Consider the following 27758-nt stretch of genomic DNA (forward strand, 5'->3'; position numbering starts at 1 on the left):
GAAAAAAAAAAAAAAAAAAAAAAAAAAAAAAAAAAAAAAAAAGAAGAAAATATGAAATTATGAGAATATTTTTTTGGGTGACGAGGGAAACCCCACAACCACTACCCTAAGGTGTGTACTAGGTAAATCTTGCGTTATGACTTTAGTCGACATAGGAATCCAAGAAAGTAAATCAACGTATGTAAGTTGTATGTAGTTGACCGACACAGCTCAAACGAAAAAGAACAATAGATTACTCTTACAGGAGAGCCTGGGAGCAACTTAGAACCTTGTAGGTAATTTATTTTATTTTTCACATATATATAACATCTGATTAGTAGTGACAGCATTCTAGGCTTCTAGCCAGTCGTTATACCGTGGACCATGCGTCATGATTGATACTGCAATTGTGTTGAACGGATACTGCAGTTGTGTTGAAAGGAAACTGCAGTTGTGTTGAAAGGGAACTGCAGTTGCGCGGAACAGAGGCCATTTCATCCGTCTGTAAATGCAGTTGTGTTGAAAGGGAACTGCAGTTGTGTTGAATGGATACTGCAATTATGTTAAACGGATGAACGACCTCTGTTCCGCGTAACTGCAGTTTCCTTTCAACATGACTGCAGTATCTTTTCAACACAACTGCAGTATCCGTTCAACACAATTGCAGTATCAGCCATAACCACGGTCCACAATGCATTGTGGACCATGGTTCACCATATAATTTTCGGCTTCCAGCTAGCTAATTTCTATTATATCCCATTAGCGTGGAAAAAAATTGACTTTTATTCAAGGTAAGTCCAACCCTTTTTAATTAATATAATATATCTCTACAAAAATCAAACTTTTGACTAACATCAACTCTTGGCTTATCAACAGTTGGGTACATTATTTGAAACAAAAAAAATAAAATATAAAAAAATGAACAAAGCTTTCAACCTCTACTGAGTAAGTAAAATATCTTTCTCTTCTTCAAGAAGAGATCGAGAGAGCTGTGTGGATCAACTTTGAGATATGTATGAGCTGTGAGGATCGTCAACGTCTACGCAATAACTATTGTAGTAGTGGTACCCATCTTCCTTACAACAATTATTGCTCTTCTGCTTAATTCCCATGCCATGCAAAACATGCATGCTGAAATAGGTTCGTTCATGGTGGTTTTACAAAATACGTCTCATTTTTTATTTTTTTGAAAATACAAAATATGTCTCATTTTCGCCTATAAATTCAGCGCTTTTCTGTGCATTATATTCATCATCATCCACACTTTCACAGTCACTGGCATCTATCCTCATCAATGGCTGTTCCTCCTTTCTCCTTCATATTCTTATTATTGTTATGTGTGGTTTCAGTTAGGGTTTCTGTTTCGTTGGAGAAACAGGAGACCTTTATCGTTCACGTGATGAAATCTGAGAAACCCCTTGTTTTCTCCTCCCATCGTCACTGGTATTCCTCCATCATCAGTACACTCTCTAATCTCTCATCATCATCATCTGAGCTCTTGTACACCTATGACCGCGTGGCCCACGGCTTTTCTGCTCGCCTGACGCCCTCCCAAGCGTCCGAACTACGAAACGTCCCGGGCGTGATCTCTGTCCTTCCGGACCAAATCCTCCAGCCCCAAACCACTCAGTCCCCTCAATTTTTGGGCTTAGCTGAGTCGAATGGTCTCTGGCCCGACTCTGATTTCGCAGATGATGTGATAGTGGGTGTTATCGACACAGGAATCTGGCCGGAGCATCGTAGTTTCTCGGACGCGGGTTTATCTCCCGTTCCTTCCCGCTGGAAGGGCGCGTGCGAGGTCGGTCCGGATTTTCCGGCGACGTCGTGTAATCGGAAACTCATTGGCGCGCGTGCGTTTTACAGAGGCTACGAAGTTTTTATGGGGAGAGCGATGGATAAATCGGCGGAGGTGTTGTCGCCGAGGGACACGACTGGGCATGGCACGATTTGTACCTCTATTGCAGCCGGGGCGAGTGTTCCAAACGCGAGCCTTTTGGGGTACGCGCTGGGCGAAGCGAGAGGCATGGCGACGAAAGCCAGGATAGCTGCGTACAAAGTTTGTTGGAGCTCGGGCTGTTCAGGCGCCGATTCTCTCGCGGCCATGGATCGAGCCGTTGCAGACGGCGTGGACGTGCTTTCTATTTCTCTTGCGCGTCGCTTCGCTGTGCCCTACGTCCAAGATAACATCGCAATCGCAGCTTTTGGTGCGGTGCAGCAAGGCGTGCTGGTTGCCTGCGGCGCTGGGAATGCTGGCCCTGGTAGAAACACCGTCGATAACGTCGCGCCGTGGATACTCACGGTCGGCGCGTCCACGATCGATCGGGAATTCCCGGCCGACGTGGTGCTAGGGGACGGCCGGGTCTTCACTGGCTCCGCCTTGTTCTTCGGCGTTCCACTAGGCCAAAACAGACTTCCGGTGGTCTACGGCGGCGATGCCGGCAGCGCGTTATGTAATTCCGGACAACTTTCGCCTTCAATAGTCCGGGGAAAAATCGTGTTTTGTGAGTCCTTATCATCAGGCGATATTCACGCCGTTTCAAAAGGATTTGCCGTACAACAAGCCGGCGGCGCTGGAGTCATCATTGCTAACCAACCTAATTACGGCGATCAGCTTAACGCACATCCGCATCAGTTTCCGGCGTCACTTGTTACCGTAAACGACGGGAACCAAATCCGGGCGTATATAAGGTCGAATCCCTGGCCAACCGCCACAATTTTATTCCGGGGAACCGTAATCGGAGGAGCCTCCTCGCCGTCGGCGCCGCGCGTGGCGGCTTTCTCGAGCCGCGGCTTCAATATTATCACTCCTCAAATTCCCAAACCGGACTTAATTGCGCCCGGAGTGAACATTCTAGGGGCCACGACAGGCGCCAAAAGCCCTGTGCCGCAATTGCCTTCCGCCAGGCTGGAATTCAACATTGAGTCCGGCACCTCCATGGCCTGTCCTCACGTCGGTGGCCTGGCGGCCCTGCTAAAAAAATCCCATCCAGATTGGAGCCCCTCCGCCATAAAATCCGCGCTCATGACAACCGCTTACACCGTCGACAATTCCGGAACGAATCTCGTAGATCTTACCACTGGGACCCAATCCGTTCCGTTGTTTCACGGATCCGGGCACGTTGACCCAAACAAGGCAATGGATCCGGGTTTGATCTACGATTTGGGAACCAGTGATTACGTGGACTTCTTATGTACCATTGGATACGACAGTCGGCTAATTTCGTTGTTCACCCGGGATTCTACTCCGGTGGATTGCAGCACACGAAATTTGGGAAACCCCGGCGCTCTAAATTACCCCTCCTTCTCAGTTTTTTTCTATAACTTTAACCCCATAACGTACAAGAGAACAGTGAAAAACGTGGGGACCAATAAAAACGCTGTTTATCAGGTAAAAGTTAGTATTCCTACTGGCGTTCAAGTGAGCATTTCACCGACCAGACTGGTGTTTAGTGAGGATATCGATACGCTATCATATCAGGTAACTTTTAGAATGGTTAACTTAATTAGCTTCGCGGCATATAGCGGGTCGATAATCTGGGAGGACGGAGTGCATGTTGTTCGTAGCCCAATAACTATAAGTTGGCAACCTAGTGTGCAATCTAGCTACATGCTAATTAAATGTCTGCAAAAATGGGTCTAGCTAGTTTGCTTTTATGTACCTCATGTAATGTAATGGAATAAATCCACATAATATATATTATTATGGTGGATAAACCTATGTATAAGTGTGGTGCAGAAATGTGCCTAGCTCGTGCTTGTGTAGTCTGTGTTGTAATGAATAAATCCACATATAGATTACTATATGGGGGATAAATCTACGTATAAGTGTGTAATAAAATGGGTCTAGTTTGTTCTTATGTAGCCCATGTAATGAAATAAATCTATATATGAATAATTATATGGTGGATAAATATTTTTATGTTTGATATTATTATAATTATTGCAATATAATCTCATTTATATTAGTAAGTATATCTTATGATTTCGAAAAAATGAGATTTATTGGAAGTATAATAGTTTAATGATCATATTCTGCTAGTAGGTATAAGAAATTTATGTCATTATGTGATTAGAGTTGTCAAAATAAATTAATTAGTTTAGTTTGGATCGATTTGGCTAACACAGCGACATGTCAATATTTTTAAAGACTAACTTGCCTAATGTCAGCTAAACTAGACAACATACCCAACTTTAATAGTTAATTAGACTTAAGAACTTAATGCCATAAAATTGTGAGGGATAAAGTAGGGGTATATATCATGTTCTTATTGCTAATTATCTGAAGTCTAAAACAATAATAAAAGGGTTACAATTATTATATTAAAAGTGAGCAGTTTCAAAATGACCAAGCAGATAAAAGATATATGAACACCCCTTCACGAGAAGTTGAGAACCAACCCCTCGGGATGCGATTGATTTTGGTCCACTGATGATGACTGGGAAGAAGTTCTTCTTGCCAACTTTTTTGGGTGATAATGAAGACTCATCTTCCATTTTTGGTAGTGGGAATGGGGCGAGCTGAGGACCACGATGTTACCCAATAATTGGTATACCAGGCCAAGTGGCATGCAAAATTAGGAAAACTTCAAATGGATGCTAGTTAGTTCAAATTAAACAGTATGCTTAATTAATATGGTAGGTGGAATGTTTGGGAGGAAAGGAAAACCCTTTTATAAAAGAAGATGCATTTACGCTCCCAATTTATTGTGGATATATACATGTGAAGTGTGACATCGTAATAGGCAAATTATTGTATCTACCATGGTCCACAGAGTTGTATGGATCACGATCCAAAACAATGTCATTGAATTTTATGAGTTAAAAATAATATACATATTAGAATAATGAAACTTTCAAAGAAAGATTGATAATATACTTTATGAATTAGAATGATTCATATTATACATTATGCTTTAGAATAATGTAAATTATGAATTATAACAATATATGGCATTGGGTCATGTAAACAATAAAATATACGAAAGGACATCATTTTTCGACCATGATTTACACAATAACTATTGATGGTAATAAGACACGTACTTGGCCTCGCCTTGCACTACAATTATTGTTCATTTGTTCTTCGGCTGCAATTAACATGCTTAAAATACGGTTATTTTATTTATTTATTTTGGATGAGGACTTCATGGTGGTCCTGTGGTCCACTGGTCCTCGTCCAAATAGGACCTCCATGAGTCCGGTAGGGGTGCCGTATGTGACAAATTATTGTGGAGACCATAAAAATATACATTTTTAATATATTAAAAGTACATTATTTATGTATTAAATGTATATTATATAAAATTGTAGTCTTTAGTGTAATGAAACTGATAAATTAAATTTTGTTAGGATTTATGTCACAATTTGATGGCAAAATTGTTCAACTCATTGTAACTCTCTTCATGGCTTCATGCTGGTGTATAACTGTATACTTAGAAAAACTCTTTTGTACCTGCGTGGTAACTCAACTGGTCACAATGGTGAAGTTTGAGAAAAAAGACCAGAGATAGAGTTTCACTAGCAGTAGTGTACGGTCTCTTTGGGTTGGGGATCAACCCAAAACTCTTTTATAAAATTAAAGAAGATGCTCCCAATTTATTTATATTATGGATAAATGTGAAGTGGTGTGCCATAATCTATCCATGGTGATAAGCCACGTACCAGGCCTCGCTTTGCACTACAATTATTGTTCTTTGGCTGTTTGCATGCCATGCCATGCCATCCACATGCTGAAAATCTAAGCTCCTTAGTCCTTCATTGCCTATATATTCAGCATTATTTGTATGTGTATTCATCCACACCTTCACATGCTGCATGCAGTCATCAATGGCGGTTCCTTCCCACCCATCCTCCTTTCTCTTCATATTCTTATTGTTATTATGTAGTCTCCTTTCAGTCCACAGGGTTTCTTCTACTACTGTTTCAGTAGAGGAGGAACCGGAGAGCTTTATCGTTTTCATGTCGAAATCTAAGAAACCCCAGGCTTTCTCCACCCATTATCACTGGTATTCATCCATAATCGGTACACTTTCCCCTCTCTCTAACGACTCATCATCATCTGAGCTATTGTACACCTATGAGCGTGTTGCCCATGGTTTTTCTGCTCGCCTCAGGCCCTCCCAGGCCTCTGAACTACGAAACGTTCCGGGCGTGATTTCTGTCCTTCCGGACCACGTCCACCAGATCCAAACCACTAATACCCCTCAATTTTTAGGCTTAAGTGACAGTGACCCATCTGGTCTCTGGCGCATCTCTGATTGCGGGGCTGATATTATAGTGGGTGTTCTCGACACAGGAATCTGGCCTGAGAGGGCAAGCTTCTCGGGCCAGGGTCTATCTCCCAGGCCTAATAGTTGGCTGAGCAAGTGCCAGGTGGGTCAAGATTTTCCGGCGACTTCGTGTAATAATAAAATCATTGGTGCTCGTTTTTATTCCACCGGCTACCAAGCTACGACTAGAAAGCAGCGAATAGACGATGAATTATCGGCGGAATCGTTATCCCCCAGAGATATGAACGGCCATGGCACACATGTTGCCTCTACTGCCGCTGGATCTATTGTTCAGAACGCTAACCTTTTCGGATACGCACAGGGCGAAGCCAGAGGCATTGCGGTGAAGGCCAAAATAGCAGTTTACAAAGTTTGCTGGTTCAGTGGTTGTGCCGATTCCGATATTCTCGCTGGGATGGATCAAGCCGTTATAGACGGCGTGGACGTTCTTTCGCTTTCGATTGGTGGTCCAGATGGCGGCTCCGCCGGCGCCGCTAGGGATTACCGTCAGGATCCCCTCGCAATTGGAGCCTTTGGTGCGGTGGAACATGGTGTGAACGTCGTCTGCGCGGCTGGAAATTACGGCCCCAAACCTTACACTGCTAGGAACATCGCTCCATGGATTTTAACCGTCGGTGCTTCCACTATTAATAGGGAATTCCCGGCCGTGGTGACCCTAGGGGACGGCCGGACCTTCACCGGCACCTCCTTATACTCCGGCGCAGCCCCAAGCCGAAACCTAGTTTCGGTCATCTACGGTGGTAACTGTCTTTCCGGGCAACTCGTCGCTTCAATAGTCACCGGCAAAATCGTGTTTTGTGAGCAAGGAGGAGGCCCTTCCATTGTTGATAAAGGAATTATTGTAAACCAGGCTGGTGGCGTAGGAATGATCATTCCTAATCTTCCTAACGACGGCTACGAGCTTGTCGCCAATGCTGATATGATTCCCACGTCGGTCGTTACCGCACCCGACGGAGACTCAATCCGGAGTTATGTACGCTCCACTACATTATCTCCAACTGCTAGATTCGAATTCCGGAGAACAGTAATCGGAGGTTCTCCGTCTGCCCCGCGTCTGGCCGCTATGTCAGGGCGCGGCCCCAATATTAGGACTCCAGAAATTCTCAAACCAGATGTAATTGCGCCCGGAATTAACATTCTAGCGGCTTGGACCGGCGCAAAAAGCCCCTCCCAAAGCAGCAATGATGGTAGAAGAACGGAATTCAATATTATTTCCGGCACCTCCATGGCTTGTCCTCATGTTAGTGGATTAGTCGCTCTGCTTCAAAAGGTCTATCCACTATGGAACCCTGGTGCCATCAAGTCTGCACTCATGACAACAGCTGTTACTCAGGATAATTCCGGTAGGAATCTCATAGATCTTTCCACTGGACAAACATCCGTGCCCTATTATCATGGATCTGGGCACGTTGATCCAACCCGGGCTGTAGATCCGGGTCTGGTCTATGATACCGGAATTAATGATTATGTCGATTTTCTGTGTACCATTGGGTACAATAGTCAGACAATTGCGTTGTTCTTACGGGATGGTCCTCTGGTGGATTGCAGAACGAGAAATTTGGATAATCCCGGCTCTTTAAATTACCCTTCCTTTTCAGTGGTTTTCAATAATAATCTCCGGACTGTAAAGTACAAGAGAACCGTTAAAAATGTGGGGAGAATCAAGAATCCTGTTTATAATGTAGAAGTGACTATTCCCTCGAACGTTCGTGTGACTGTGTCACCAACCAGGCTGGTGTTTAGTGAGGCAAATAGTATACTATCTTATGAGGTAACTTTTACCAGTGTTACACCAGTTGACTCGGTATTCGGGTCATTAGTCTGGAGTGATGGGGCGGGACACGTCGTTAGTAGCCCAATAGCTGTGATTTGGCGGCAAGCGGTGGATTTGCAGGCTGAACTCTAAATGCATGCATGAATGGGTCTAGTTTGTTCTTATGTAGCCCATGCAATAAAATAGTGGATATATCCTATCCGTAAATAAATGTATGCAAAATTGGGCCTTGTTCACTATTATGTAGCTCATATAATGAAATAAATCCACACGTAATCTATTATGGTGGACAAGTGTTTTTATGATATTGTTATAACTACTGCAATATATTGTCATTAATATTTGTAATTATATCTTATGAGTTTGATGAAATGGGATCATATTGAAATTAGAATAGTTTACTTAAGGAATTATTGTGTTCTAGTAGGTATAAGCTAAGCAATCCATGTGACGAACCCATTTATTATAATGTATCAATTGTAATACTTTCGCATGTTATCCATGTATGAATTATGATGAGTTAATTCCAACAAAGAGTTTATATCTTTATCCTTTCATTTAATTGGGTTACTAAATCTTCTCCATCACAATATATTTTATTGAATAAGTAAAATTATTCTCAATCCAGGCATTGTTAAGACGCTTTGGCCGAGTGGTTAAGGCGTGTGCCTGCTAAGTACATGGGGTTTCCCCGCGAGAGTTCGAATCTCTCAGGCGTCGAAACATTATTTTTGTTTGTTACTCCGTATTATTCATGACGCTTAAAATACTCCGTTCCATCATCCATGCTCCTCCAATTCTGCGAAATGCTTCAAATGTGGACCTTATATTAAATTTCTACTATGTCACAGCACGAGGAATTTACAGAACTCATCAATCACTCCATATATTAATCTTTTGAATACATATTATTAATTATCATTTATCAAATTACTTAGGTTGGTATTTTAGGTTAATGAGAAATTATCAACCTTACTTCAATTTGAACTATATTATCATTTATCAAGTACTTTTAAACTAATTTGAACCAAATATATTATAAATTGGTTACCCATATTTCACCTGAATAAACTAAGGGTCGAACAAATATCATAGTTGTGTGTGTATATATATATTTCAACTACAACTTTGCTTTCCCATGCAGTTGTGCAGACTCATCTGGACCATTAGATACATTCAGATCAACGGTTGAAAATCAATAAAAATGGGACGAAATTCGATAGTATTTTGGTAACTTTCTGCATCATATATATTTTGGTGGTATATTAAGTGTTATAGTGTGTGGTACACTTTTGAGTGAACTGTGGTGTACCATAAAATACTAATATGTGGTATACCATAAAATACTGATTTGTCTGTATTGCATTTAAGAATGATATGTAGTGCAATTAGTAATGAGCTGTGGTGCATTTAGATGAATAGTTTGTCTAATTTATTTAGAGAAAAATAAAAGAGACATGCTTAAATCAATAGACTTTAAATACAAAAGTATTTAAAAGTCTAGATCGAATACCATCAAAAAGTTTATAAAAACCTTGATCAAATACACCCCAAACATTCTTATAAACTTTTACTTTGTCACTGCAAGTAAATATTTAAATAATACTTTTCATTTACTAGACTAATACCGTGCCAATTTTATATATGTATAACAACCGTTATATGAAAAATAACCTGAGCACCTAACCAAACATATGGTGATATGGACATAACCTTATTTCTTATCTTATACTCCGTACTTAATTTATATTTATATCACATATGGGTCTTCATTAACTCTGCACCATTCTGAGTTCTCTCCCTAAATAATGGCTTCACACCCAAAACCTTCTTCCAACAAAAGCTTCATCCATGCCCCTGCACCCACCACCGCCTCCGCCGCGGCGTCTCGAGCACCGGCGAGCCACAGGAAGTTTTGCTTCCGAAAGCGAGGGAAGCTGCCAACGGCGCGGCTAGGGGGGAAGAAGCCGCGGCGGGGATTCTTTCTGGTGAAGCTTTTCCGGCGGGCGAGACTGCGGTGGCTCCGGCTGCACTACTCAACCATGGTGAAGAAGATCAAAGATTATTACCAGCGACTCATAAAGGATATCGTCGACGGCGGCGGAGCCATTGATTCCTTCCACCAACGCCTGATCATGGAGACGTCTTTTGCCGTTCCGGTGATGGGACTTTCTTTGAACTCTTTTCCTAGCCATTACGGCAAATAGCTCGCCGGCGCCGGCGGATTTTCTTGTTTATCCGGTAAATAACTCCGATCTCCTTCATTGTCATCTGTAACTTTCTCAAGATCTTCCATGGGGAATAAAAAATAAATAAATAAAAAGAGATTTTTACGATTTTCTTTTCAAGAAAATGATTTACCAAATTATTTCCTAATTTTCTGGTAGCTGAACAAAGAAGATTACTGATTAATTAATTAATTAATCTTGTATAATCCACATTATTACACCCCCAGTTTATTTTTAATTTTCAAATACATGCATCTGAGTTGAGATCATACATTGGCATCAAAACCGTTTAGCTCACTCTCTAGCTTCTGCAGCCTATTCTCAGACTAATTTTGTGTACTAAAATTGTAATCTTCGGACTTTGCTTCACCTCTTTTACATTAATCTATTTTGAGTTTAGTTTCAAAAAGATCATAATACACCGGAATAAAGTACAATCTTAACCGAATCAGTGAAACAGGTAATTTGGTAATTACAACATTTTACGTTTGACTTATATGTTTGAATAGATCAACTATTGAATTTATTTCTTTAAAATCATAATATAAATTTCACACATAATATATTTTCGGATAGAGACTACATTTTTTTTTTTTTAACGAATGAAAGTTGTATATGTTGTTAAGCTATAGTTTCGTACGTTGCAAGTTCATTAGACGTGGGAGATCACATGCCTCGTTGACTCTATTTGATCTTTGGGGAACCATATATTCCTTTTGTTCCCAAGTTGTAACAATTATTTTGGCATTACTAGTCAGAACATCTTACCTCAGCAAACAAATATTTTATATTTATTATCCAAAAAAATATTTTACAAGTTAAATGATGAATATTAATGTGAGGGTAAAGAAATAAAAAAAGATCGAGCCGTACGACTCCTTGTGACATATGGTGTCAGCACTTTCGTCACTGTTCAAATTTATTTATTATTGTAATTATACACTTAGGAGATTCCAAATATGCCACTGATTGATTGTACACCCCAACTCAGCAACTCGACAACACAAAATTAATCTCGAATAATATTAGATACCCCTCTTAAAAACACATCTCCCAATTTTACCTTCTGAACTCAACCCATTATTATTAATGGCTCGTTAAGTAGCAATAGAGTGCTTGAAATCAACTAAGACCGTTAAACTGGCGCTGACACAAGTGATATGGACAAGGAAAATGGTTAATTATCTCCATTGCAAGACTATATAAACAGTTGTAACATTATAATGAGCGGACAAACACTTAATGTGTACTAATTATCTATCATTAATCTTTAATCTGTTCCAACTTCTACATTATCCTTTATTTTAAGTGTATCATTAACCCGGCACCAACTAAGACAAAATTTAATATGAAAGATTAAATTTGTTGCGGACGTGAATGTCGTAACAGTTGCAGAATTTTTAATAACGAGGTCAACGTTCATGGCTTTCCAGCTGTACCGGCCCTGTACATAAATGTATTATTTTCCCATATATTGTTTTGATTTCGCCTGGGCAATGGGCATTTCCCAAAGAGTTAGAATGCAACAATTCAATCAATATAATAATCGTGGAGGGCTACTTATATCAAATTTTATTTCATTTTTGTTAAATCATAAGGCCATTCGCACCTATGAAAGGGTGCATCGTCCATGGCTCAGAAATTAAAAAATAAAAATCTCACAAACATGAATATACATGTTAAATTATTGTACAATCCATTACAGGCCCAATCCATTAATGACTCAAATTGTCCCCAAATGCCAAATCTCTAACTCTCTAAATACCTATAGGCCTATTTTGCTATTTTACCATCATTATATCATGGAATAAGGAGGACCACTTATACAATATACATTTTTGTTATACTAAATGTTTATTTTTAATATATTAAATATTTATATTTTTGAAGATACACTATTTGCATATTGCCAAATAATGAATATTTAGTATATTAAAAATTAACATTTATTTATTATTTATATTGTAACGTAGACCATGATCCACAGTATAATTTATCGCTATTTTACAAATTTATTATAATTACGTCCTAGTTAATTACTATTTAGTTTAAGCAGATAAGATCTACGTACGGCTCTTCCATATATATGTTCACTCAACTGATTCTACTTGGTTTGGAGTTGAAGTGCTACATTGGTGAAACATAAATTATACGACGTTGGTTCAACTTCTATTTATTTTCTTTTATTAGTAATAAGAATTCCAAAATTTTAGATTTTACATTCAACAATTCTTTCCATTTTTCATTTCACGAATATTGATTTGATGTGCCACCCGAAGTAATGGTTAACGGTCAGTCTTGCTACCAACCGTCGATCTTATTTTCAACTATAAAATGGTGGCTTAATTATAGTGATGGTTCCGACGTCACCGAAAACTTCAATCATGCGGGACAAATTGTAAAATGGATTAGGATCTACTTTACATTATGGACTTTGGTTCAAAATGATATTTAAATTATATGTCTCATTTAACATATATATTATGGGTCCATTTACTTCAGAAAACTATTATTCGTTTTCTAATTTTTCAACTTTATATTCTTTGTTTTCTACTATATTTAGAAAACTAGTTAACTAACACTCATTTTTTTTCAATTGTTTCTTAGACTAACGTTATAAAATTAACACAAGTTTAATTTCGAATGATTTTTAAACCTTATATTTAAAATATTTTTGGATATGTTTGTTTAAATGGAATAAATATAATTATATTTTTAATTTTAAGTCTAATATATGTAATAAGATTTTTACATTTGATGTCTAAACCAATAACCTATTAAGTTCACATAAAATATAGTTTAAAAATTATTAATATTTGGTGAGCTTATAATATATATTATATATATAATACCCCATTTGGTCTCTCGACTATTAGAATTTCACAATTTTGGTCATCAACTACCAAAGTGGCTCAATTTAGTCTTTAATTATGTAATTTTTACCTAAAATGGTTCATCGACTATTAAGATTTCACAACTTTGGTCATCGACTACCAAATTTGTTCAATTTAGTCCCTGAGTATGCAAATTTTTTTAACCTAAAATGGTCCATAGACTATTAGGACTTTCACCAATTTTGGTAATGTACTATCAAAGTTGCTCAATTTAGTCCCCAACTATGCAAATGATAACCTAAAATGTTAGTTTATTGTGGATTTGGAGACATTTTTGGAGAATCGAAGACTAAAGTGGATCGGAGAAATCCTCATAGTTGAGGATCAAAGTTGTGAAACTTAAAAATTATCTAGTTTGTAAACAAATAAATTGAAGGTACATAATTAATATGTTAATTGTAGTAGACACATATTTTATTAATTATAGATACATAATTTTTAGATTTGAATTCATAAGGTAAACCATATACATGGTGTAACAATTGTCCACGCGGCACATAGGCGTTGGGAGGGTAGCTTAAAGGTATATGATTATGTCTTGAGATGTGGACATTTTGGTACAAATAAATAATAATTTTCTATACTAAGAAGTAGGCTCATTGTGATTTTTGTGCTTTCAGAGCCTATAAATAGAGCTTTTTTTTTTTGGTTGATAATTCATACTCACCAGTCACCTTCGATACACATCAATGGCGACTCCCTCTTTTGCTTACACCTTCCTTTTCATATTATTATGCCTTGTTTCAGTCAATCTCTCCACTTCATCGGAGAATCAGGAGACCTTTATCGTCTACATGTCGAAATCCAACAAACCCCATTTTTTCTCCACCCATCATGACTGGTATTCCTCCATAATCCGCCGCCTTTCTCCTCTCTCTCAACTCCCATCTGAGCTCTTGTACACTTATGGCCACGTTACACACGGCTTCTCCGCTCGCCTGACGCCTTCCCAAGTGTCTGAACTGCGAAACATCCCCGGCGTTATCTCCGTCCTGCCGGATCAAGCCCGCCAGCTTCACACCACGCATTCCCCTGAGTTTTTAGGCTTAGCTGAATCGTCTGGCCTCTGGCCGAACTCTGATTATGGAGATGATGTTATAGTGGGGGTTCTCGACACTGGAATTTGGCCGGAGAGGCCTAGCTTCTCCGACAAGGGTCTATCCCCTGTTCCCGCCAGCTGGAAGGGAAAATGCGAGAATAGTACGGATTTTCCGGAGAGTTTGTGTAATCGGAAAATCATCGGCGCTCGTGCTTTCTACAAAGGCTTCGAAGCTGCTAAGGGAGGTCCGATGGATGAATCGGTAGACTCGAAATCTCCGAGAGATACGAATGGCCATGGAACGCATACTGCCTCAACCGCCGCCGGCTCGATTGTTGCCAACGCGAGCGTTTTCGGATACGCGCGAGGGGAAGCCAGAGGCGTCGCGATAAAAGCCAGAATCGCGGTTTACAAAATCTGTTGGAGCTCAGGCTGTTTCGATTCCGATATCCTCTCTGCATTCGATCAAGCCGTTGAAGATGGGGTCCACGTGATTTCGCTTTCCGTTGGCGCCAATGGCTACGCGCCGCAGTACTTCCGTGACAGCACTGCAATCGGAGCTTTTGGTGCAATGCAGCACGGCATTGTCGTCTCCTGCTCGGCCGGAAATTCCGGTCCCGGACCATTCACTGCCGTGAACGTCGCGCCATGGATTCTAACGGTCGGTGCTTCCACCATTGATCGGACATTCCCGGCTGACGTGGTATTAGGGGATGGCAGGATCTTCACTGGCATTTCGTTGTACTCCGGTGACCCGCTCGGCGACTACCAAATTCCCGTGGTTTACGCCGGCGATGCCAACAGCAATTACTGTTACTCCGGAGAACTTAACGCTACTAAAGTCGCCGGAAAAATCGTGTTCTGCGAGCCCGGAGGCAATCTCGACGTTGAGAAAGGATTTGCTGTGAGAGAAGCCGGTGGCGTTGGAATGATCGTTGATGGGAACGTTGGTTGGGGTGAACTGATCCTTGCAAATGCACATGTGATTCCGGCGGCAAACGTTGATGAAACGGCCGGAAAAGAAATCCATGAATATATAAAGTCGGACCCGTCTCCAACTGCTACAATTATATTCAGGGGAACAGTAATCGGATCCTCACCCTCGGCGCCGCGCGTGGCGTCTTTCTCAAGCCGCGGCCCGAATCTCATAACGTTTGGAATTTTAAAACCTGACGTCATCGCGCCGGGGGTTAACATCTTAGCGGGTTGGACCGGCGCGAATAGCCCGTCGGAATCGGAGATGGACCAGAGACGGGTAGAATTTAACATCATCTCCGGCACGTCCATGTCGTGTCCCCACGTCAGCGGCTTGGCTGCCCTGCTTAGAAAAGCTCATCCAACGTGGAGCCCCGCCGCCATCAAATCCGCGCTCATGACAACTGCTTACACCGTCGACAATGCCGGAAACAATTTTATCGATCAAGCCAGCGGCGATAAATCCAACGCGTATATTCACGGAGCCGGCCATGTTGACCCGAATAGAGCCATGGATCCGGGTCTAATTTACGATCTAGGAGTGAATGATTACGTGGCATTCTTATGTACCATTGGATACGACAAAAATCAAACATCCCTGTTCGTAAAGGATCCCTCCAAAGTGAATTGCAGCGTGCAAAATCTGGGCACACCCGGGTCTCTAAATTACCCAGCGTTTTCAGTTGTTTTTTCGGACCAAAACGAGATAAAATACAAGAGATCAGTTAAAAATGTAGGAAGCGAAAAATATGTTGTTTATGAGGTCAAAGTGAATGCTCCCTTAGGTGTACAAGTAAGCGTATCACCAACCAAATTAGTGTTTGATGAGAAGGCTGATACACTATCGTACGAAATAACTTTTACCAATGTTAACTCAGGGGGATATGATAACTCATATGGCTCAATTGCTTGGGAAGATGGGGTGCACACTGTTAGTAGCCCAATAGCTGTTCTTTGGCTAAATGGGACTCGATCTGCACTTTAAATGTGTGCAAAAATGGGCCTAGTATGACCCATGTATTGAAACAAATCCACTGTACAAATTATTGTGGACTATCTATTAATAAATAATGATGGTTGTGCAAATATATTTTTATTTATTTCATATTATTTTCTTTAATTTATTTAATATTAAACAAATAAATTTGTTATCTATTTTTTTTAAAGCAAAGAACTCAAAGATTAGATTAATGAATTCAAAAAAATAAGGCTCGTAATGAGATAGACCAGTCCCATCAACCTTGGCCAAAGCATGAGCCGCTTGGTTGTTGGTCCTATGAATATAACGAGTTAAAATATAACTTTTACTAATTTGTTTCAAGAAATATTAAATATCTACCACTCTTGACATAGGTCGGTCCTTTGTCCATTTTTTCCTTTTTTTTTAATAAATAAATAATGGTTCAGTTTCGGACTGAACACAAATTTATTTTAAAAAGAACTAAAATTTATACTAATATCAAATTGTATGAAAACGATGTATTGAAATAAATTTATATATAATTGTGCTACTCTACAGTTTGTATTTCACTCATACAAACTTTCTAAAAGTTCCCACGGAAGATTGAATCTGTGACCTCTCACTTGGGAGGGTCACAACTATGCCGCTTGACCACAAGGTCTTTGGCAAGCATATATATATATATATATATATATATATATATATATATATAATACTAGCTAGAAACGTTCAAGAAATAATAAATAATATTTATCTCAAATAATTTAAGGTCATATAAATATAAAGTTGTATAATTATGTATCATATAATACTAGAATAATTTTGAAAAATATTTATTGTCAAAATAATACTAGTGAACATTTTCTGGGTGTTACAAACACCATGCAAAAAATGAACATACTTAATTATTATAGAAAAGTATGTTTAATTAAGTCTACTAACACCATACGAAATCATTAACCAAAAAAAATAGTAATAAAACATTCGGATATCAATGATTTCTAGTGCACTGGAAGTGATATCCAGTGCACTATCAGTAATTTCCAGTGCACTGGAAACCTTTCCAGTGGACTGGAAGTCATTTACAGTGCACTGGAAATTCACTGGAATTAAAAACATGTCAATAAACAATCATTAGCTGGTTTTCAAAAACAACAATCATTAGCTGGTTTATATTTTCTAATTCGTCAATTTTTAATTAGGCCCGGTTTTAAGAAAAAAAAAAAAAAGTAGGCACGTTTTGGTACAAATAAATAAAAATTTTGTTTACCAAGTAGGCTCACGGTGATTTGTGTAGAATCACTTTGGCGTTCAGACTTCAGAGCCTATAAATAGAGCTTTGTGTTTTTTGTAATGATAATTCAGACTCACCTCCGATCCACATCAATGGCGACTCCCTCATTTGCTTACACCTTCCTTTTTATATTCTTATGCCTGGTTTCAGTCAATCTCTCCACCTCATCGGAAAATCAGGAAACCTTTATTGTCTACATGTCGAAATCCAAGAAGCCCCATTTTTTCGCCACCCATCATGACTGGTATTCCTCCATCATCCGCCGCCTTTCTCCTCCATCTGAGCTCTTGTACACCTATGGCCGCGTCGCACACGGTTTTTCCGCTCGCCTGACGCCTTCCCAAGCGTCTGAACTGCGTAACATCCCCGGCGTGATCTCCGTCATGCCCGATCAAGCCCGCCAGCTCCACACCACCCACTCCCCTGAGTTTTTAGGCTTAACAGACTCGTCTGGCCTCTGGCCAAACTCTGATTATGGAGATGATGTTATAGTGGGGGTTCTCGACACTGGAATCTGGCCGGAGAGGCCTAGCTTCTCCGACAAGGGTCTATCCCCTGTTCCCTCCAGCTGGAAGGGCAAGTGCGAGAATAGTAAAGACTTTCCGAAGACTCTGTGTAATCGAAAACTCATCGGCGCTCGTGCTTTCTACAAAGGCTACGAAGCTGCTAAGAGAAGTCCGATAGAAGATTCGGTAGAATCGAAATCTCCGAGAGATACGGAAGGTCATGGAACGCATACTGCCACAACCGCCGCCGGCTCGATTGTTGCCAACGCGAGCCTTTTCGGATACGCAAAAGGGGAAGCCAGAGGCATTGCGGTAAAAGCCAGAATAGCGGTTTACAAAATCTGTTGGAGCTTAGGTTGTTTCGATTCCGATATCCTCTCTGCGTTCGATCAAGCCGTTGAAGATGGGGTCCACGTGATTTCGCTTTCTGTTGGCGCCAGTGGCAACGCGCCACCCTACTTCAGTGACAGCACGGCAATCGGAGCTTTTGGTGCAATGGAGCACGGCGTTGTCGTCTCCTGCTCCGCCGGAAATTCCGGTCCCGATCCATTAACTGCCGTGAACGTCGCGCCATGGATTCTAACGGTCGGTGCTTCCACCATTGATCGGACATTCCCGACTGACGTGGTATTAGGAGACGGTAGGATTTTCACTGGTATGTCGTTCTACTCCGGTAAACCACTCGGTGACCACAAACTTCCGGTGGTCTACGGTGGCGATGCCGGCAGCGCTTACTGTTACTCCGGAGAACTCAACGCTACCATAGTCACCGGAAAGATCGTGTTCTGTCAGCCCGGAGGCAATCTCGACGTTGATAAAGGATTTGCTGTAAGAGAAGCCGGCGGCGTTGGAATGATCATTGCTGGTTACACTGGTTGGGGTGAATTCATTTTTGCAAACGCACATGTGATTCCGGCGACAAACGTGGATGAAACGGACGGAAACAAAATCTATGAATATATAAAGTCGGACCCGTCGCCCACTGCCGCAATTGTATTCAGGGGAACAGTAATCGGAACCTCGCTGTCCGCGCCCCGAGTGGCGGGTTTCTCAAGCCGCGGCCCGAATGCTTTGACGTTAGAAATTTTAAAACCTGACGTGATTGCTCCTGGGGTTAACATCTTAGCGGGTTGGACCGGAGCGGAGAGCCCGTCTGAATCGGAGATGGACAAGAGACGGGTGGAATTTAATATCATCTCCGGCACGTCCATGGCGTGTCCCCACGTCAGCGGCTTGGCTGCCCTGCTTAGAAAAGCTCATCCAACATGGAGCCCCGCCGCCATCAAATCCGCGCTCATGACAACTGCTTACACCGTCGACAATGCCGGAAACAATTTTATCGATCAAGCCTATGGCAATCAATCCACCGCGTATATTCACGGAGCCGGCCATGTTGACCCGAATAGAGCGCTGGATCCGGGTCTAGTTTACGACCTAGGAGTGAATGATTACGTGGCCTTCTTATGTACCATTGGATACGACAAAGATCAAATATCCCTGTTCGTAAAGGATCCCTCCACAGTGAATTGCAGAGTGCAAAATCTGGACACACCCGGGTCTCTAAACTATCCAGCTTTTTCAGTTGTTTTTTCGGACCAAAACGAGGTAAAATACAAGAGATCAGTTAAAAATGTCGGGAGTAAAAAATATGTTGTTTATGAGGTCAAAGTGAATGCTCCCTTAGGAGTACAAGTAAGCGTATCACCAGCCAAATTAGTGTTTGATGAGAAGACTGATACGCTATCGTACGAAATAACTTTTACGAATGTTAACTCAGGGAGTTATGATAACTCATATGGGTCAATTGCTTGGGAAGATGGGGTGCACATTGTTAGTAGTCCAATAGCTGTTCTTTGGCTAAATGGGACTCGATCTGCACTATAAATGTGTGCTAAAATGGGCCTAGTATAACCCATGTATTGAAATAAATCCACTGTACAAATTGTTGTGGACTATCTATTAATAAATAATGTTAGTTATGCAAAATTATTTTTATTTATTTCATATTATTTTCTTTAACTTATTTAATATTAAACAAATAAATTTGTTACTTAAATTTATTATTTTCTAGACTATCTCATATTGGGAGTTATTATTATATTGGGAATAATAAACTCTAGTCCTACTCCATTATGAATTATGAGCGGTCCAATCCTTATCAAACTCTTAAGTTCTCCATCCTGTTCTCCTAAGTTCTTGATCCAGTTAGTTTCTTGTGGCGGTGCATGTGGCCATCCATAAATGTTTATATAAATTAATTAAGGTAATTTATTCTAAAATAATATTACATTTTTTAATGTTATTTTTATCCGATGATAATTACATATTTTAATTGATTATAAAATAATAGGCCATGGTTTTTTATTTGTTTATCCATATGTGAGTACTTTTTTTCCTTAAAAATATAGTTTTTTTTTGTTAATTAAAATTAACAAACCAATCTCCACCATGCATGCAAAGATTTTTGATCCACAAATACCTTTGATGAATATTGGATATCGGAAATGAAGCTTATCCAGCCGCTTCGTCCGCCATCTCCGGTGCCGTTCGGCCGTATAAAAAGCCTCCAAACATCACCGTTCAATTCACCCTTTGGCCGTGCAGTATTTCTCTATTTTTTTTTTCCATTTTCAATTGTTTTAGAGAAATACTGCCATAACAAAGGATCGGAAAGCAACAATAATGGCCAACCAGGTTGTTATTTTTGCCCTCCTCTTTGTCGTCGTTGCCGGAATGGCCTCGGCCGCTAGCTCCCCGAGCAGCAGCCCGTCTGCCGCCCCCGCCGGCGCACCGGAGAAAGCTACGGGCGCTCCTCAAGCATCACCGGCAGCCGCACCAAAGAAAGCCGATGCAGCCTCTCCGTCGGCGGGCAGCCCATTGGCCGGATCTTCGTCGGATTCCCCTGCGGCCGCCTCAACGGAGACTGAATCGCCGGCGGGATCCCCCGCCGGAACCCCCGAAGCGGAGCCCTCATCACCTCCGGCCCCAGACAGCGCCGCCAGCCCCGTAGCTGATGGGCCTTCCGATGCTCCTGCTGAGGCACCCGCAGATGATGAAGGCGGCGCCGCAGCTTTAAAGGTCTCCGCTGCTCTCGGAGCTGCTGCCGTTGCCGGATTCTTCTTCTAGATCCCGTGAAATCTTAAAGAACTAAAATGCCAACCAAAAAAAAAAAAAAAAAGTTTCATACTACGTTGTTATTAGGCATAAATTCTTTAACACTCTGAGGCGGTGACGCCATTGTCAAGTAGTCATGAGGCTCAAATTTACGGCGTCTATATATTCTCCGGCAAACGGCGACATGGTTCTTATTATAATCCCCTAGTATCCATTCTTGAGATGGTAGTTGGATTTATCATGAACTATTGTATTTCAGTGATAAAAGAAATACAACCTATTACTTGCCATGCTATTGTTGGTGTGAGAATTTTTTATTTTTATTTTTTTTATGCGTTGAATGCTGGCAATAATCCACTCGTGACCAGAAACATATTTATCCTATCTAACTTCACTCATGAAATAGTTTTATGAATGTTTGGTAAAAAACTGATAAATGTTTGGTAAATAACTTATAGCTGATTGGATGGTATATTGACTAGTTGATAGCATGGTTGGTAAATTAGCTTTTAGCTAATAATTATTCTAAAAAACTGATCAAAAAACCTGTTGGACAGCTTTTTGAATTTTAACGTTGGAGCAATATGCTGTTACTAAAAAGCTAATTGTTGTTTTAATCAAATCAAACAGAACCAAACATGGCTTTAATGTTGTCAATAATCTAACTTTTTAAAGTATGAAAATGATGCTCCAACAATGGGGTCAACTTTTTTTTTGAGTAGAATGATTATGTTAATTATAAGCTTGAATTTTAGAGCAAATGATTAATTTATTTGGATGAGTTGGGTCTCCGCAGCAAAACCGACCTCATCGTTCACACAAGCTAGCTCATCATACAAGGTGAAGTGGACGACTGGACGGTGCGTGGATTATGCCCGCATTATATTTTGCATTCTCGACGACTACTTCAAACTATATATGCTCTAGATCGAGCTCCATAATCTTATCTTAAATATAGTTAATTAACACTAACAATATAATATACATAATTTTATTGTTTCATTTACCAATTAAAGGATTAATAGGAAAATTTTGAGGATGTGATAGTTGCATGTTACCTTACCGGCCGGTGGTCGGTGCATGCAATGCAGAAATCTTTTCATATACCGTTTTTATCTTTTTCTTGTTATGTCAACTTCTCATCTTTCCCATAAACATAAAGTTAAGTGCTCTTTAGGTGACACTAGTACATCAAAAAGGATCATCATACAATTGATTACTTAATTTGTGTTTGTCACTGCCAAATAATTGTAATTTAAAATTTCGGAAAAGTGTCAAATAGGCCACTGAACTTATCGATTTTGTGCAATTGGGCCATTGAACTTAAAAAGTGTGCAATTCAACCATCAAACAAGCAAAATTTGTGCAATTGAACCATTTTTACAAAAAATTTCTTGTAAAATCCAATTATATTACTAACATATATGTATTAAGAGTGACATTTTCTTCTACCATACTAGTTGGGAGTCAATATTGAAATGTTTTTAACTCTAATTGAATTAAAAAAATTTGTAAAAATGGTGCAATTGCACAAATTTTGCTTGTTTGATGGTTGAATTGCACACTTTTTAAGTTTAATGGCCTAATTGCACAAACACAATAAGTTCAGTAGCCTATTTGACACTTTTTCCTTAAAATTTTAATGGCCTTATTAAACGACGCTTGCTCAGTTGCTCTGCCCATATATATATAAACCCGCGTTTCAACTTCGGGGTGGAGAGGAATCGAAACCGACAACCTTAACATCATCTCCATCCCTCTCTGAGACAAGGAGAAAGCTAATTAAGCATGGCGCTTGCGAATGAATTCTGGGGTTTATCTGTGATGGACAAGGCGAAGGCGAAGCCGGTTTTGTTCCTTTCTTCATCGAGTGCGCTGGTGAATCTTGAGAACCGGGTTCACGCGAACCGGCTGCGTTTGAGGAGGGGCGGCGTGAGGATCGGTCCAATGGCGTCTGTGAGCGTTGAGCAGAGAGTGTTTAAGATGGTTCCTGAGAAAGCGGTGAAGTTTAAGGTCAGAGCGGTGGTGACTGTGAGGAACAAGAAGGAGGCAGGGTTTAAGGAGGCTTTGATCAAACGTTTGGATGCTTTTACTGATCAGTTGGGAAGGAACGTTGTGTTGGAGCTTATCAGCACAGAAATTGATCCTAGTAAGTTCAATAATATCCTATTTTTTTTATGCAGTATCTGTGCATAACTACTACAACTACTTTCTCAACCTATTGAAGTACAAGAGTCAGTATTCAGTACCTCCCGTATAAAGGAAGAGGTTTGATGCCACTGGACTACAAGATCCTTAGCTATCCTATGTTATACTTTTCTGGTGTCGTTTTTTTTTTTTCTGAGATAGAATCGAAACTTTTTTTTGCAGAAACCAAGGGTCCGAGGAAGAGTGAACCGGCGGTGTTGAAAGACTGGGCGGTGAAAACTGGGATGAAAACAGAGACAGTTAATTACAGTGCTGAGTTTGAAGTGGACACCAATTTTGGGTGTCCAGGTGCTATAACGGTGGTTAACAAACATCAACAGGAATTCTTTCTTGAAAATATTACTGTTGAAGGGTTTTCTAGTGGTCCAGTTCATTTCCCCTGCAGTTCATGGGTTCAGTCCAAGAAAAATTATCCCAGAAAAAGGATTTTCTTCTCCAATAAGGTGTATCTGCTTACTATTTCTTGTTTTTCTTCTGTTTCTTTGTGTAAACCTGGATCCACTTTACAAAATACACAATTTACCGTTCACAATTTATATGTTGAATTTTCACAACTGAATATTCACAATTCACATACTAAATGTTCACAATTCAAATTGTGAACATTTAGTATGTAAATTGTGAACAATCATGAGTCAACCTTAGAATTGCAAGGTGGATCAATGACATGTGGTAGCTTGATTGTTAATATTAAGTTATTATTATCTGGTCATTATAATTTTTTCCAAAAAAGAAACTATACTGAAAAGGAAGTGCTTTTTTTAAAGAGGTTTCAAAAGTTAGAAAATGGTGAAATAAAGGGCATCATAATTTGTGGTAATCTTTATGGGATATGCACTAATTTTTGGTATCTAAAGTAGCCAGAGAAACTTTCCTTGTTAAAGTGCATCTCATTCCAAGCACGTTTTCCATGTTTGGTTTGGGACATTGACATCTGGCATAGTTGTGTTTGAGTGGTAATAATGATTGAAATGATACTTTCAGAAATATAATGATAATTGGAATGATGTTTGGGTTTTTGATTGGCAGCCATACTTGCCTCATGAGACACCTGAAGGTTTGAAAGCGTTAAGGGAGGAAGAGCTCAGAGATTTAAGGGGAGATGGCAGTGGCGTCCGGCAATTACATGACCGGATTTTCGATTTTGATGTTTACAATGATTTGGGGAACCCTGACAAGGGTGTTGATTTTGTTCGTCCCACGCTCGGCGGTGAAGCCATTCCTTATCCTCGGCGTTGTCGAACTGGTCGCCCGCCATGCATCACCGGTCCGTTTTCTGTTTTCTATTTTCTATTTTCGTAATATTTTCAATTTGGTTAATGACATTAGTGTGTTTTCTGTTTTTTGTACTATTTCCAATTTGATTAATGACATTAGTGCGTTTTCTGTTATGCTTCTGGTACTATTTTTGATTTGGTTAATGATGTTTTATTGTCGTTTGTTTAGACCCAAGTTGCGAGAGCCGATTGGAGAAGCCAGCGCAAATGTATGTTCCAAGGGACGAGCAATTCGACGATCCAAAGCGCGATGCTTTTCTGAGTGCGAGGCTGAGGGGAACAATGCACAATTTACTTCCAGGGCTACAGGCGAAGCTGTCGGAGAAGAACATGGATTTTCAAGGTTTCCAGGATCTTGACAGCATTTACAGTGAAACCCTGTTTAACAAGCTAGGAATTAAGGAAGATGTCGTGGAGAAACTCCCACTGCCCAAAATCGTCCAGAAGTTCAAAGACGCCGACGTTTTAAAGTTCAACATTCCCACCATCCTTGGAAGTAATCCCAATCCGCCATTATCTGTTTCTTTTTCTCTGTTTAGTAAATGGCTGTTAACTGATATCTGTTAACTATTTTAACAAAAGGGCCTAAACATTTTCTGTTTCTGAGTCTTACTCTGTTCTGTCATTTCTCAGAGGATAAGCTGGCGTGGCTGCGAGATGGCGAGTTCGCGAGGCAAATGTTAGCAGGGATCAGTCCTGTCCACATCGAACGGCTTCGGGTTTTTCCTCCGGTCAGCAAGCTTGATCCTGCGGTGTACGGGCCGCTGGAATCTGCGCTCAAAGAAGACCACATTCTTCCTTATCTTAACGGGATGAGTGTCCAAGAAGCCCTGGATTCAAACAAGTTGTACATTGTCGATTATCACGACGTTTATTTGCCGTTTGTTGATCGGATTAATGCCCTTGACGGCCGTGCAATTTATGCTACACGGACCATATTATTCCTGACAGATAATGGAACTCTTAAACCAATTGCTATAGAGCTTTGCCTCCCCGCAAACGGCCCTGTTTCCCGGTCGAAGCGGGTCGTCACGCCGGACGGCAATGCAACCTCGTTTTGGATGTGGCAGATAGCTAAAGCTCATGTCTGGGCAAATGATGCCAGTGTTCATCAACTTATTCACCATTGGTAAACCTTATCATAATCACTCTCCGAAAATGTTTATTACTTGGTAGAAATTCAAATTATGATCTTAACCAGTTTTAGGTTGCTGGATCATAAGGAGATAGATCAATTTAAGTTATTCATAACTGTCCAATTCCTCTTAACCAGTTTTAGGTTGCTGGATCATAAGAAGATAGATCAGTTTAGGTTATTTATAACTGTCCAATTCAACATAAATGACTATAAGTCACTCCTACTGGGAGTAATGGATGGAAGTGATAGTTTGTCTTTGAGATTCATTGATTTTTGTTTGATAAATGCAGGTTGCGCACCCATGCGTCCATGGAACCTTTCATTCTGTCTGCACATAGACAATTAAGTGCGATGCATCCAATCTACAAGCTTCTCGATCCGCACATGAGATACACGCTGGAAATCAATGCCTTGGCTCGCCAGACTTTGATCAATAACGAGGGCGTTGTTGAATCTTGCTTCACTCCCGGGCGTTACGCGATGCAGATTAGCGCAGCGGCATACAAGAGTTTCTGGCGATTCGATCTTGAAAATCTCCCGGCCGACCTGATTCGAAGAGGAATGGCCGTGACAGACCCGACCCAGCCGCACGGGCTAAAGCTTCTGATCGAGGATTACCCGTACGCGACGGATGGGCTCTTGATTTGGGAGGCAATTCAGAAGTGGGTCACGACTTACGTGAACCATTACTACCCGGATTCCGACCGGGTCTGCAATGATCGGGAGCTTCAGGCGTGGTATTCCGAGGCGGTCAACGTCGGGCACGTTGACCTGCGTAATGCGGAGTGGTGGCCCACTTTAGAATCTCCAGCCGACCTGGCGTCCATTCTCACCACCATCATTTGGCTCTGTTCCGCCCAGCACGCCGCGCTAAACTTCGGGCAATACGCCTACGGCGGGTACCTGCCGAACCGGCCGACGCTAATGCGGCGATTAATCCCCGACGAGAACGACCCGGAGTACGCCGTGTTCGTCTCCGACCCTCAAAAGTACTTCTTCAAGGCGCTACCGAGCAAGCCGGACGCGACGAAGCTGATCGCCGTGGTGGATACGCTGTCTACTCATTCCCCGGACGAGGAATACTTGGGAGAGAGACCGCATCCTTCGACGTGGACCTCGGATGCTGCTATGGTCGAGGCGTTCTATGAATTCTCGGCGGATATTGGTCAGATTGAGGAGGAGATTGATAGTCGGAATCACAACCCGAGCTTGAAGAATAGGTGCGGTGCCGGGGTTATACCTTATGAACTTCTTACTCCGAGCTCCGGTCCCGGGGTTACGTGTAGAGGTATTCCCAACAGCGTCACTATCTGATTGTTCTATAAATCCAATCATGAATGTATCTATATGCAAGCTTGTTTTGTGTGGACAATGTTGTTGAATATATATGATGTACCTAGCTTATTTATGGTTTTATCTATGTGTTTTTATTTTGTGTAAAAGTTTGCCCTTGATCTGAACTCTTGTTATTTTCATTTTGGAATAATTATGACTATTTTTGTAATCACTAATCAACTTGAAGGGTCACCAGAAAACATTTTTTTGAAAATTTGATTCATAGCATCATTTAATATAATGCTCTTTGAGGACTTCATTCACAGCTGTATTGTTAACTAATTCATATCTGGCTCCGAGTCGAAAAGTCTCTCTAATATTCTTTAAGAATTGAATCAATGCTAAAGTACCTAAATTTCATACTTGTCAAAGCTAAATTCATAAGAAACTCTGCATATGTATTTTCTTCCTAAGTTCCACCTTTTTTTGGTAAATAATCAAGTTCCACCTTAATATTACGAAATCCTCTTTTGACACCTGAAAACTCAGCATTAAAATTATATTGTTTATCAGTCCAATATTAACCGTGAAACCAATAATTCAATTACAAACTGATTAATCAAATTATTTTGATTTGGTTAGTTTTTTTAATACATCTAACTCTAATACATTGTAGTATCTGATCAAACATATTTCATCAATTTATTGGAGCACAAACAAATAAGAGGATAGCTCAACATAAAAATACCCACAAATAAAGAGAAAGCCTATGTGAAAATAGCCCATTAACCAATGCAACCGTTTGA

At 40.5% G+C, this 27758-nt stretch overlaps 7 protein-coding genes and 1 non-coding gene across 8 annotated transcripts; all 8 read left to right on the forward strand.

Annotated features, from left to right (window-relative positions):
* The first annotated feature begins 1246 nt into the window (after positions 1-1246).
* LOC116005086 (subtilisin-like protease SBT1.4) lies at positions 1247-3890 on the forward strand. The gene has a single exon (XM_031245326.1). The coding sequence runs from the start codon at positions 1274-1276 to the stop codon at positions 3617-3619; it is 2346 nt and encodes a 781-aa protein (XP_031101186.1). The 5' UTR covers positions 1247-1273; the 3' UTR covers positions 3620-3890.
* Positions 3891-5759: 1869 nt separating this feature from the next.
* LOC116010653 (subtilisin-like protease SBT1.4) lies at positions 5760-8391 on the forward strand. The gene has a single exon (XM_031250143.1). It carries the CDS (start codon positions 5794-5796, stop codon positions 8173-8175), a length of 2382 nt encoding a protein of 793 aa, XP_031106003.1. The 5' UTR covers positions 5760-5793; the 3' UTR covers positions 8176-8391.
* A 290-nt stretch (positions 8392-8681) lies between these two features.
* On the forward strand, positions 8682-8763 carry TRNAS-GCU. Its single transcript has one exon. It is a non-coding gene; the product is annotated as a tRNA-Ser (tRNA).
* Positions 8764-9851: 1088 nt separating this feature from the next.
* Positions 9852-10312, forward strand: LOC116004270. Its single transcript, XM_031244247.1, has one exon. The coding sequence runs from the start codon at positions 9852-9854 to the stop codon at positions 10248-10250; it is 399 nt and encodes a 132-aa protein (XP_031100107.1). The 3' UTR covers positions 10251-10312.
* A 3523-nt stretch (positions 10313-13835) lies between these two features.
* LOC116011061 (subtilisin-like protease SBT1.4) lies at positions 13836-16267 on the forward strand. The gene has a single exon (XM_031250573.1). It carries the CDS (start codon positions 13855-13857, stop codon positions 16162-16164), a length of 2310 nt encoding a protein of 769 aa, XP_031106433.1. The 5' UTR covers positions 13836-13854; the 3' UTR covers positions 16165-16267.
* Positions 16268-17517: 1250 nt separating this feature from the next.
* Positions 17518-19926, forward strand: LOC116011211 (subtilisin-like protease SBT1.4). Its single transcript, XM_031250742.1, has one exon. It carries the CDS (start codon positions 17527-17529, stop codon positions 19822-19824), a length of 2298 nt encoding a protein of 765 aa, XP_031106602.1. The 5' UTR covers positions 17518-17526; the 3' UTR covers positions 19825-19926.
* Positions 19927-20541: 615 nt separating this feature from the next.
* On the forward strand, positions 20542-21349 carry LOC116003773 (classical arabinogalactan protein 6-like). Its single transcript, XM_031243700.1, has one exon. The coding sequence runs from the start codon at positions 20623-20625 to the stop codon at positions 21064-21066; it is 444 nt and encodes a 147-aa protein (XP_031099560.1). The 5' UTR covers positions 20542-20622; the 3' UTR covers positions 21067-21349.
* A 1429-nt stretch (positions 21350-22778) lies between these two features.
* LOC116009747 (linoleate 13S-lipoxygenase 3-1, chloroplastic-like) lies at positions 22779-27188 on the forward strand. The gene is made up of 6 exons (XM_031248875.1): positions 22779-23203; positions 23425-23705; positions 24292-24529; positions 24709-25035; positions 25173-25668; positions 25968-27188. The coding sequence occupies exons 1-6, from the start codon at positions 22843-22845 to the stop codon at positions 26989-26991; spliced, it is 2727 nt and encodes a 908-aa protein (XP_031104735.1). The 5' UTR covers positions 22779-22842; the 3' UTR covers positions 26992-27188.
* Positions 27189-27758: the final 570 nt, after the last annotated feature.

The sequence above is a fragment of the Ipomoea triloba genome, chromosome 2, assembly GCF_003576645.1.
Source record: "Ipomoea triloba cultivar NCNSP0323 chromosome 2, ASM357664v1".
Classification (NCBI taxonomy): domain Eukaryota; kingdom Viridiplantae; phylum Streptophyta; class Magnoliopsida; order Solanales; family Convolvulaceae; genus Ipomoea; species Ipomoea triloba.

Bases quoted from the DNA above. Each gene is read 5' to 3' on its own strand.
- LOC116005086 (XM_031245326.1), top strand. From the start codon at position 1,274: ATGGCTGTTCCTCCTTTCTCCTTCATATTCTTATTATTGTTATGTGTG.
- LOC116010653 (XM_031250143.1), top strand. From the start codon at position 5,794: ATGCAGTCATCAATGGCGGTTCCTTCCCACCCATCCTCCTTTCTCTTC.
- LOC116004270 (XM_031244247.1), top strand. From the start codon at position 9,852: ATGGCTTCACACCCAAAACCTTCTTCCAACAAAAGCTTCATCCATGCC.
- LOC116011061 (XM_031250573.1), top strand. From the start codon at position 13,855: ATGGCGACTCCCTCTTTTGCTTACACCTTCCTTTTCATATTATTATGC.
- LOC116011211 (XM_031250742.1), top strand. From the start codon at position 17,527: ATGGCGACTCCCTCATTTGCTTACACCTTCCTTTTTATATTCTTATGC.
- LOC116003773 (XM_031243700.1), top strand. From the start codon at position 20,623: ATGGCCAACCAGGTTGTTATTTTTGCCCTCCTCTTTGTCGTCGTTGCC.
- LOC116009747 (XM_031248875.1), top strand. From the start codon at position 22,843: ATGGCGCTTGCGAATGAATTCTGGGGTTTATCTGTGATGGACAAGGCG. The intron at 23,706-24,291 runs GTGTATCTGCTT...TTTGATTGGCAG, and splicing joins GGATTTTCTTCTCCAATAAG to CCATACTTGCCTCATGAGAC. The intron at 24,530-24,708 runs GTCCGTTTTCTG...TCGTTTGTTTAG, and splicing joins TCGCCCGCCATGCATCACCG to ACCCAAGTTGCGAGAGCCGA.